This window comes from Dermacentor silvarum, chromosome 4 (assembly GCF_013339745.2).
Source record: "Dermacentor silvarum isolate Dsil-2018 chromosome 4, BIME_Dsil_1.4, whole genome shotgun sequence".
In the NCBI taxonomy this organism is placed as follows: domain Eukaryota; kingdom Metazoa; phylum Arthropoda; class Arachnida; order Ixodida; family Ixodidae; genus Dermacentor; species Dermacentor silvarum.
In genome coordinates this window covers 66174176-66186524 of record NC_051157.2, presented here as the reverse complement: position 1 = coordinate 66186524, position 12349 = coordinate 66174176, and the positions used below count along the sequence as shown (strand labels likewise).

Sequence of the window (12349 nt, the reverse complement as noted above, 5' to 3'; positions counted from 1 at the left end):
TGGCCGTGGAAAAAAATATCCGAAAACTTTACCCCGTTTTATAAATGCACCCTCCATTCTTGCGCATATTTTTCGAGAAAGAAAGTGCATTCATTATGTGAGGAAATACACGTTAAATACTTGGTTAATTTACCAGGTTTAACTCTTTCCGTACCGCGCCCATTGGGCATGGTTAGCACTCCATCGATGGTTTTAAACGCCGCTTTCGAGACCTTCCGCGCCGCTCACGGACCTATTGCGCTATCGGACGTGAAGGAAGAGAACTATATTTTAGTTTTCTAAGCAGTGTGCTTTTTTCCCGCAAGGCGGTGATTTTTAAAGCGCCCCACAGTTTCGCGATTGTTAAAGTAGAGCCGCTATTCTGGACATTCCGCCATTTTCTTCGACGCGTGACGTAGGCCCGACGCTTACAAAATAGCGCTGATGGCCCCATTTTGCTTTCGTAACGTGACGCAAATTTGACGTTTCGCCTAAGAAACTGTAATGTAGGCATTGAACCTAGCATTCTTGATAAAGCAAAACAGTTTTCCTCCGCAGTAAAAATAAAGCAGCTAGCTCAGCGTACGATTATTCCATCAAAATCGTTTCTCGGTTCCGTCGTCTGCATGCGCACAAGCTGTCGTCTGCTTGATTAGCTAGGATGCATGTCTGGAAACGGAATGAGTCATCGTATATTGGTGCCCACGCGTTTGCTTTCTACTTTGAGACAACATACGCGACCTGCCAGTGATGATCAGCGCACGCTCTAGGTCGCGTTATCGCTATTTCGTGAAGCGCAAGTGACTCGGCCTGGACCGAATATCATCGATAACGTTGCGCGCGCCACAGGTATCCACTAGAGCGACGCAAGCGCCGGCACTGCCATCTCTTGTGCACTTCGCTGCTTACTTGCACCGCAAGAGGAAACTTCAAGGCACCGTCTTGCGTACATTTCTTTTGATAAATTAAAAAGTTACCTTTGTCATAGCCTTTGATGACGCGAAAAGTCATTAATATTGGTAAGGTCTTGATGAGGGCTAGTTGGTTCATGATTTTGAACTGAGGTTTGAACAGCGCGAATAAAACAAGGACACGAAGAAATAGGTTATGATAGGTTATGATCTTGCTGATTTTGCGGATGTTTATATGACTGGTGCACGCATGCCATTTGCTGAAAAAAAGTATAAATGGCTGATGATTTTCAGATAAACTTCCAGTTGGCCGTCAGCGCTTGTTTGTGGTATTTGTTTCTTCGTGTCCTTGTTTTATTCGCGCTGTTCAAACCTCAGTTCAAAAACATTAATATTGATTACAATACAAGCGCAATAGTGAAAAGTGCAAAATGTCGCAGAAGGTTTGCTAGTTTCAACCAATATTATTTCAAATAAACGTGTTTTTAATAAAAATGATGGTTCGAAACACAAATGCCAACACCACCCGAGAGCAATGCAAATGCTAGGAGCACGCGTTGTGAACAAAAGATTTTTATGGCCCCAAATGACAGGGAAAATGTGGGGATATGCATGCCTCTCCACTACCATTGCATATGGCCGTTCATTACCATAATACGCGCGGCTCGTCGCACTACAAATTATGGCGGAAAATCTTTGCAATGGCGGCCCAGCGCAACGTCACACAACGTCAAATTGACGTTTACGAAACGGCCCTTCCTGTGACACTCCTGATGGGATATTCCTTCAGCCAATGAACAAGCTGACATGCCGGCTATCTTGGAACGCCACCACATAGTTTGCGAAATTGCAGATGGATTGCACGGGCTTCTGCACGCTACCAGTCCACTTTCTTTTTATAGCGCTAAAGTCGCAATATAGGTGCTAAGGACCACAAAAAAGTATTAGTCTATAAAACTTGCAGCTCCACGTCACGTTTCGTCAATCTGATGAAAACGCAAAATTGCATTTTGCTAAACTTCCGTTTTCCGGCACAAATTTCAAAACACGTGACCTATCGATAGCCAATGAGAGAGTCAACATGGAGGACAATGGCCATGCGTGTCGAGAATAGCGCCTCAAGAACGGGTAGCGTAGCACAACTCGGAACAGGGTTGCCAGGTTTTTCTCGCCAAATTGGTTGCTTTTAGAGGCTCCTGGCGCCCGAAAATCGCGCTTGGCGACTTTCTGGCTACTTTTGGCGGTGGTAATTTCTATACGTAGAGTCCGAATCACACTCCCTCCGACGGTCCCCTCGAATCGACGGCTCCAAATGCCAGACCTTGAAGACCATGCTTTTGTCTCTTACAAGCTCTGGAAGCGAACTCAGGAGCTGAAAATGCATCATAGCCGCCATTTGGTCAGTGGGCCTCTTCGACTTGTCGTCCTTGGCTATCCAGGACTGCCTGAGATCCTTCATATGCAACGCTTGTTGGCTGAAATGAAAGCCTCGGGCAGCCCGGGACTGTCATAGACGGATAATTGAACAGGCCCAAGCAGCTTCCTCTGAGTAACAGGAATTAACCAACTTAAAGGCAATGCTGTTGCGACCTTCGTAGGACGGAAGCAATAGGTAGTGTCCTAATATCACCCGCAGCCACGGTTACCTCAATGAGAACCGCGAAGACCATAATTGTTGGCACCAGAAACGACTGCAACAACCGAAAACGCGTCATGGCAACCATAACATTGCAGGTGCCAATGTCTATGTGACTATGCGACTGCGTACCAGGCAGAGTATAACTTGTGTGACGTCATACAGTTCGCATGGGAACGCTTGAAGTGAAGTCATAGTGGTGCAAGAACGGCGCGCAGCGAGTTTATTGTACTGAAACTGGCAACACTGCTTCGGCTGTGAGAAAGCACGCAAGTGTGCGGCAGAAATTATCAAAGTACGTCAACTGTTCATTATGGTGAATTATGATAGAATAATGTGTGATAACATTTGTTTGCTCTGTTATTTTTGTTTGCCATCAGTGCAGCAGGAAACCACAGGTCTTTCTCGCCTTTTTCTTCTTTATTTTCGCGTCAGAAAATGCCAATTGTTGGTTTGCTGCACCGTGGCTACTTTTTTGGCTACCAATTAAAGCTTTTGCCGCAGTTGGCGACTTTTTTGGCTACTTTTCGGAATTTTTTGGCTACTTTTTCTCTCAAAGACCTGGCAACCCTGGCTCAGAATGAGCGATTTAGTCTGGAAAATCGAACTTGGGAGCCTAAATTCGTCCGAAAAATCGGTCGCGAAAATACATTAGCTCTATGGGAACCCTGCATTTATGAAGTCTGGAATATCCTACAAGTCCGAACTTTCGGAGTCCGAAAAATCGGTCGGCGACTGTATCTCATATTTTATTAAACATTTTTTTCTTAGTAGATACAAGCGTGTTTTTAGAAAATTTGCTCAATTTTATCGCACAATCTTGATTTTAACAATTTATATATTTTTTATGACATAGATCTCATTAAGAAAATGTTTATGTGTGAAAAATGCATTCATTTTGCTTTCTGTTTCATTAAATATTGAGTGCAGTAGTTCCTTCAGAAAAAAAAACATCTGCCATAACGTACAAACACCTATTTTCCCCATGGTAGGGAAAGAGTCAACGGAGGATGTGACACTTAAAAGCCAACTTTCTTATTTATCGCAACATCTTAACCAAATTTGCACACGTGGTGCATTTTGATGTGCTGATTCATTTTGAAATGTGATCATTTTTGTCCTAGGACAACTAGTACCTGATATATAGTAGTAGGAACACGGTTCTTTTGTTTTAGCCAATTTTCGGTCTTTAAGAGGGGCCTCCCCCCATAAGTGTACTTGGCTCGCTTGTTTATAGAAGCATTGTCTACAGCTCGACAACATTTCCGTACCGTATTCTAAGGTGTTTTACATCCTCTATAACATAAACTATGCACAGACTCAACATTCGCTCAGCACCTAGTGTAGTGAAAGGAAGTGAGAACAAAGCTGCTTTCCATCTGTTGCACAGGCTCTGCAGGGCAAGATGGATCATTGGTGCACGTCCCCCTGCGCCGCAACAGGAGATCGGACCGTGCCAAGGGCCACTATAATTATTCAGGTACATATCCATTTGTTGTCTTGTTGTCAAGCAAGTGCTTTTTGCCAGGTTGAGCAGTTGTGCTTATTATGAGCTGGTTCGCAGCTTACCCTACTTCTGGTTCACTTGTCATATTTGGAGTAACTTGTTGCTGTTATTTGGGGCCTACTGGTACAACTAGACCAGTTATCACATAACAGCTTGTTGTGCAGGTTCGGATATATATTGTGGTGTTTCTCGATTCCAATTTATCTTCCCATAGAACTCAATGTATACGCATACCACCGATAGTGCAGCTGCGCGAGCCGAAATACTGGTTATAATGCGGTTGCCGGAAAATCCCACAGACAAGCGAGGCAGTGAGCATGCTTCTCATCAAGACGCTCTGGCCTAGGGGAAAGCGACGAGGGCGATGCGGAGGAGGAAAAGGAGAGGCGGAGTGATCGAGTGGATGAACAAGGAATGGAGGGGGGAAAAACATAAAACACTGTGGCAGCATGTTGGTTTAGCGGGTGCCCGGGGGTTGCCTGTTTGATGGAGAAGCTCTTTTGCTCTGGCCGCTTGTCAGTGGTGCACGGTCCGCATCGAACACATGCGCATTGGCGCTGTTTGGCTCTTCAGGTTGTGTGTGGGAAGTAAACACTGTCGCTGACTGATTTTTTCGATATCGGTGGGGTCACAAAAATGTCTAGGAGGGCAGGCAGGAAAACATTTTCGGTGGTAAAATCAATTTGTTTTGCTTTACAACTCCAGCACTGGGCAAAATTGGTCGAAGTCGCGAGTGTGTTTTGCGTTCGCTAGCCGCGATGCGCGTCGTTGCGAAGGGCAGATAATAGTGCGTGCGACCTTGACTCCGCGATGCTGTCAGTTTAAACTGTGTTCCACAAATTCACCAGTTCGGAACATTGTCCACACGCAAGCTTTCACCATTCCTACCAGTACGTACCAGTACGTACCAGTACTTTCGCTTTACGTGTTAGCCATAGTTGTCAGATAATCGCCTGCGAACCCCACTTCAGTGGCCCGTCAGTGCAGCTTGTGAACATTACTTTGCACCAGATCTCGCATGTATTCGTCTAAGGGTACGAACATATATCAAGGGCAAGCTTTCGGTGATGGCATGCCACCCGACACCCCCGCCGGCTTGGCCTAACAAGTGTCATCTCATTGGCAGCTGGCGCCAAAGTTGTGTTTTTGTTCAGCATCAACAACATCCTTTGTAGTAGCTGTGTGGTACTTGGAAAGCGAAAGAACCACCTCGCCAACAAAAGTGCGAGCTCATCCCGGTTGTATGCTTCGATTCCTAGACACACGCAGCTGCTTGGTCTACATGTTTTGCATGTGCACAGCCTTTGAAAAATGTTGTTTTGGTTATAGTGCGGTACCGCTCATTGTGGGAAAATTTGCCAACATTATTACTGTTATGAGTCTTCCTTCATGATTAAAATTCCAGGTGCCTTCAACTACATTTTTATATTCATTACTTTGTTATATCCATTATTGCCTTTTGCTGCTATACTATATGCCCTATTGGGTGCACAATGTTAAACATGCATAGAAGATGACAGCCTTGCACCCTATGGGACTGCTACGTGGCCATGTATGCTGTGAAATTTTAATAAAATGGCAAAAGAATTCTCGGCGTGCCCAACACAATTTCCTAGCACCTGACGTGCACAGGTTGGGCGCAGCTAGGCATGTCCTCCAAGATTGCACTAGTGCACTCTCGGAGGCCACGCTTAGCTGCACCAGCCTGCCTAGCGCTGCAGTAAGAGAAAGAAATGCATTGGTGATAATGAGCTCCTGGTTACACGCATTGGTGAGGAAGACTAGTGTTGCTGAATGGTGCAATTGAACTTGAATGAGCGCCAAACCCCACAGCAAGCAGCACGTTCGATGTGCAAGGGTTAGGTGTATTTTGGTTTGAGAAACCAATCTAGTTCTTTATATTTATTGGCAGAACAATTTTACTTTGTTAAAATGATGTTTTAAACTAGAACCTCATTGATATGGACCCGTTTAGTACAATTTTCCGGCACCAACGTTCGCAACTGAGAACACAAAAAGTGACCCATTAGAGTTACCATATTTTTCCGCGTATAACCTGCACGGCCAATTAGAGCAGCCCGAAAAAAAAATAATAATAATTTCCGTGCATAACCGCTCAGAAATAACTTCATACAACAGCGCTCTGATCTTTGCAAAAACTGTCTCCATTCATGGATGCATGACTCATCCACATCATATCTTCATCCCTTCTTCCCCCTCATCCGACAATGCTTAAAAAGCTGGATCACAACACGCACGTGATTATGGGCAATACAGTCACGTGATTATGGGCAATACAGTCACGTGACATGTGACATGCATCAGATCACTTCGCAGTGCAAACGGCGCAGCGCTCGAATGGGCAACGGCGACTGAGCAAGCGCGACCAAGCCGAAAACTCCTACGGTGCTTTAGCGCTTTGCGCAAACTGAAGGAGCGCCGCGGGCTTGGATGACGTATATTCACATGACACGCTATCTGCAAACCCAAATCATGATCTTCGCCATGTGAATATAGCTTTATCTTCAGATTCTGCTGTGCTAGGACAACCGTTAGGAGCAGCTTATCACGATCCGAGTTGTAGCTTGCGGGTGCAGCGTGCACTATTCGCTTACTAAGCGCAATATGGCGACCCGTAAAGAGGGAGGAGAATGGGCAACCATGAAGGAGGGGAGAGGGGAGCTTCAACATGCAGGGATGGAGAGAAGGTGGGGTTCCCTTTTATATACAGGGTGTTCAAAATTAAGCTTTATGGAATTTTTAGAAATCGCCTGTGGCAGGTAGCATAGTTCTTATCATTGAGCTGAGTTATTCGATAAGGCGGACATCAGTAGCTTGAAAAATCGAAACGCATATTCAACTAATTAACGAAAATTCACAAATTAACTTCTTGGTTAATTACTTTACGACGCATATTGCAATAGACGAATTGGAGCCGGTGAGCTTGTCAGGCGTATCCACTTGGAATGAATTTCCAGAATGAGACCAGTTTGGAGGTATGCGCCATCAAGCTCGCCGTAAAAATACACTGTTCCACTTACTTTTTTACCAAAATGCTTTTTTATACAGTGAAGCACGAAGATAACTGGAACGCCCATGTATTTCGTCCCACACTTTGGGAAATATCTCGAAACTGGTGTCATCGTGGAAATTCATTTCAAGTGGGTGCGTCTTGCAAGGTCACCGGCTACAATTCGCAAATTGCAATAAGTGTCGTGAAATGTTTAACTAAGAAGTTAATTAGTGAATTTCTGTTAATTTTTGTTAAATCCTATTTATTAGTGATATGTTGGTTGCTGAACACGTTACAAATTCTTAAATGTGAAAATTTAAGCTAAAATAGACATGCTTAGTAATGATCACCAATAATAATTAGGATAATTGGTGTGCCTCAGGCAACATGGCCTCTTCAACGCTGTGATTGTCCCTTCAAGACACCTTGTAATTAATATCAGAGCTCATAAGAAGTTCTTGAATTTCTGCATCATTAAAATAATGCACAGGCTTCTTGCGCCGATACCATGTCGAAAAACGAGATGGGACCAACATGACCGATGTATATATTCCAAGGGCGAACAGCAATGAAATTTCACTTTGGCTAAATTAGTTACATATGAGTAGTATATACTATTCAAGCAGATTTGGCAAAGCTTCGACTGCATAAAAAGCTACGATAATGTAGATATAAAGGAGCCTTCGTGCATAATTTTACATTTGAAATACAAGCAGGAGCATCATGAAAAGCTCTCAAAAATTGCCGTTTTTGATAACTGAAACTGAAAAAAAAAAGAGCACCATTAGCACTTGCTCAAAGTGACGCATGACCTAACACACAGCTCCTCGGCATGATCTCTGCAATCGCGGAGGCCATGATGCTGCGCAGCGTAAATAACCGTGGCCGCTGTAGGGTGCTCAGATAGAGCGCCTCACATGGAGAGCCCTCTCTCCATGCGAGATGATCACACTACCACGTGCTCTGATTGGTCTCTGTGGTTCTCCAGGTGTGGTTATGCGAGCAAACCCGAGCGCGAGCTAAATTTAGCATCGCCGCAATACATCCGTGTTATGTGGTAAAGCATGCAAATGCTACGAAGGCGCTTTTAGTATTGTGTCTGATTGCACCGAGCTGGCACTTTTTGGCTCAGCTTTTTTGGGAAAAAAAGAAAAAAAAGGGGGGGTGGGGGGCACATGTCAGAATCGGATAAATACTGTAATCAGAGATTGTGAGCTATGGTTATCGCTTGAAAATATTTCTAGGGCAGGCCAAAAATAGGCATTTTTCAATGGGAGATGACGTGTGTTATATATGCATTCACTGTGCCGTAAGCGCCGCCGAGACGGGTGCTGCCACTAAAGGGGTTGCTATTGGGGTCACCATAGGGGTCAGGTGCGTGCGTGCTGGTAGGTCAAGTTCTAATTATCCTGCAAAGGCCAATTTACAAAATTTACAGTCACTTTAGCATATGCCAAAGAGGGTGAAGGCGAAAGCGTGCACGCTCAAGAGATATTCATTAAATTAATTGAAGTTTTCATTAGAATGCGTTACTATTGTGGGTTTGAGTGCCCTAATTAACTCTATAATAATTAACTGTGCCTTAATTAACTTCGACTTAATGCCAAAGGTGGTGGGTTCGACACCCACCGAACGTGATGGGTTAAAGTGCCTGAATTGACGCTATCTTAATTAACACCATGGCGACGTGGTGTTAATTAAGATTTGAAATTAAGACGTGAAATTTCTTGACCACAAATATCCAATGGCAAAAAAAGGTTGGCCGTAAAAGGTTGTTGAAAATGCAGACAACAAAAATTGCTTTCTTTCCAACCATAGTCACGGTGTGACTTGCGCAGACGTCTGAAAATTTTAATAACGTCTAATTCGTCGTCCAACATATTGATAGCTGTTTTATATTGGAGCCCGTGGCGGAGCTGTGAATAAGCCGAAATAATCAAGTTTGTGCTAAATATTGGTCGACGACACATATCGGAAAGTCGTGAAGATATTTTTCACTTGATTCACTGTTCGTTATACACAATAATTTGTTATATGTGGGTTCAATATATCTGGGTTCGACTGTACTGGCAAACATGCAATGATCAGGGAAGTAACTTGACATTTATTTTGCACTATTCTGCTATTCCAACTGCATATGCGAGGAATTAAAATTTAACAGAGGGCGCTACGCAATGGGTGCTCATTATATGTTGATGGGTGTTGTTCATAGTTGTCACTGTGAGTATTTCTTGTTCATTGTGCATAAATACATTTAATTAGCTAACTTTATAAAAAGGGGTGGAGGATGCTGAAAAAGGCCCAATGACAGCATTTATTTTTCTAACAAAAAGGGAAAAAAGCCTGTGATAAAAAAAAATGATACAGTATAGACCACTAATAACGTAACCGCTTATAGTGCAGGACCGGATATAGTGCGGTCTTTTCAGACTCCCGTTAATTTTCCCATAGCACTCCATGTATACACGTATCGCTTATAGTGCAGTTGCGGGAAACGAAATACCGGTTACAGTGCGGCTGCATGGGAGTACTGAAGTCAGCGGAGACGGCGAACGCTACCCTCAAACGGGCGCCCCAATGAGTGCTCGAGGAAGAAAGAGAGACAAAGTGGAGAAGGGCACGTTGTGCGAATGAACAGCCAGTGAGGCTGAAACCAGAATCTTAAGTGCGAGTCGTGAAATATCACGGCGCATAGCGAGCGAGGGCCACGAAACTTCAGGGAGCGGGCGGCGCCGGCACGGCATGGCGAAGGGCGAACACGGAGACCGTGAAATGTGAGGGAGGAGGGCGGTAGGGAAGCGGATTTCACCTCGGCAACTCCGCTGCTTCGGTGGCTCCCCTCGCCCTTCCTCGTAGCTCCCTCACTTCCGACTGTCACCGTGCGCGCCCGCCGCCGCTCCAGCCGGCCCGGCGCCAGCTCCCCGAAGTTTCGTTTTCTGCCGTTATCGGGAAGCGAGCGTTTGCCGGCGTGAAGCAGTTTCGTTGGCCGGCCTGGGACAGCGCCGCTGCTTCCCTCTGCGCCGTAGCCGCAGCGTGCAAGGTCAACACGTGACTAGAAAGTAGAGGAAGCATAAAGGAGAAAGAAGGGTTCACTGCCATTTTCTACGCGTGGCTACCGCAGCGTGGCTGAGACGTCGGCACGTACACGCATGTTCCGGCGCAAGGCAGAATCGGCGACCTTGCCATTTGAGAGAGGGTGAAATTTTGTTATGTTGTTGTTTGTTATGTTTGTTTGTTTTGTTTTGTTATGTTGGCGCGCGAATTGAGGGGTCTCTCCTAAGCTTTTACTCTATGGCGGTGCCGGAGCAATGCCGGTCGGAGGCGCCTGCCATGTGATTTGGTTCGAATTAACGAGATTCGACTGTAAAGTGAATGCAAACGTTCTAGCCGCATTCCTTGACTGTTGCATACGCATGGCGGCTCAGTGCACATGTTTTGCATATGTGCGGGCCTTGAAAATTGTTGCTTTGGTTATAGTGCGGTACCGCTTATAGTGTGGATATTCGCGACTCCGGCGACTTACGTTATAAGCGGTCTACACTGTATATGCTGTGCCTGTGCAATGCCTCCGGGTACCAAAGAGTGCATCAGTCTCAACGGAAACCTCGTCAAATATGGGCACTGGGAGCACTCTTCTCTCGACGTGTCAGCAGCTGTCCTTATCAAACGTGAAGTAGCACGATCTTGTAACGGTTCACTTTCCAAACTGTTACAGGACTGCCCCCCTGGCTCACACGGGCGTAATATACATAATGTACTAGATGACAATGTTCAAGTTTGAGACTGCTGATATCACTAGCGCGAGGACACATTGTCACATGCTTTGTTTCACAGGCTTTGTTATTGTTTCTTCTTGGAAAACAGGACCACACAAGACCTAGGTTGCTTTAAGCGCTGTTATCAGTCATTTCTAGACATCCTCTATAACGTTTTCATTTGCACGTTATCAAAAGTAGATCAATGTTAGCTAATTAAAATTAAATAGTAATTGTTTGTGCACAAGGGGGAAGAAAAGCTTTCACTAGCATTAACAAAAGCCTATCAGCATACAGTAGGCACTGTTTACGTGAAGCCCTCGGTTATTTTTTTTTTTTTTCTTTGCCAAATTTCGGTGGCACATCTGGTATATATAACTTAATACGTAGTGGTTTCTGAGAAACCCAAATGTGTTTTCTTTGTAGCTTCTTGCTACGGTTGGGTGCGTGATAATTTTTCTCTTTCGTGAACTTTCCTGCACCTTGTAGGCTTCCGCAGAAATGATTTGCTGTAACCTAATAGTTTTCTACAAAGTCAATTAAAGAACATTTTTTCATGATCTGGATTTAACTCATTTTGAGCTTTACCAAGCTGCTCCAAAATGTGTATCTTCTTTAATATGGATCATTCCTGCTCCAAACCTTGTCTAAAGTATCAAATTTGCTGATCCCAGAGCTGCTCCAAAACTCCCCTGGCCGCTTCCAACCCTGCTTCTTCAATGTGCTTTCAAACTGCTGCACACACCCCACCAACATTCTTCTTAGCGGAAAATATACCAGTAACGTCGTGTCGAGCACCTATTTTGTTCAGCCAGTGCGATAAGTTGTGGTGGACGTATGGTATGACTGCTAATCTCTTTCTTTCTTTGTTTCTCGGTGCCTGCATGTCTGCTCCTGTTCACTTTAATTCCAAGATCAGTTTTTCCAACGCCAGGGATAACTCACTATCTGGGTACCTAGCATTCCAAAGTCTGTTTATCTGTTGTGAGACACTTTCATTCATCATATGCAGACAAGATTTGACCATGGCTGACTGCAAGTTTGATAAACCTTATTACGCCATCTGCAGTATAAAAACAAAACCTACCATTAAATTTTAGTTTGACAAACTTCTGAGTAGGTGTCACAGCCGGTTTACAGATGTTGCACATTTACGAATTTTCTTGCGCCTTGGCCAGGGGTGTGAATCAGTGGCCAGATGAGCATACCCGGGCACGAGTTTGTAACAACTTCTTTGCAGTGCATGTGACATCGTCCACGTCCTCTACAGTATTGCCTGTTGTGGATTCCGAAGTGTATTCACAGACATCACCACTCCCAGAGTCTGCGTGAGGCACAAAACCCCACAGACATTTACCAAGTGCAGTGCAGTGAATCAGTGCAGTGAATGGTAAATTTGTTCTGCCAGCTTGTTCTTCACAAGGCCAGCAAGTGCCGTTCCATGCTAGCCTGCTGGAGCAATTGCCTAGGAATGAAAATAAAAGCAAAAGTAACCACACCCTCAGGGAAGTCCACCTTGCAGACTTTTGCAGCACTGGTTTGTGTAGA

At 44.7% G+C, this 12349-nt stretch overlaps 1 protein-coding gene across 1 annotated transcript in view; it reads left to right on the top strand.

The window, feature by feature from the left end:
* The window catches only part of LOC119450181 (uncharacterized), a 59515-nt gene that overhangs the window by 36063 nt on the left and 11103 nt on the right, over positions 1–12349 (top strand). Inside the window, exon 11 of the mRNA XM_049665692.1 lies at positions 3917–4006. Within this exon, the coding sequence (XP_049521649.1) occupies positions 3917–4006 (90 nt within the window). The remainder of the gene's footprint in view (positions 1–3916; positions 4007–12349) is intronic.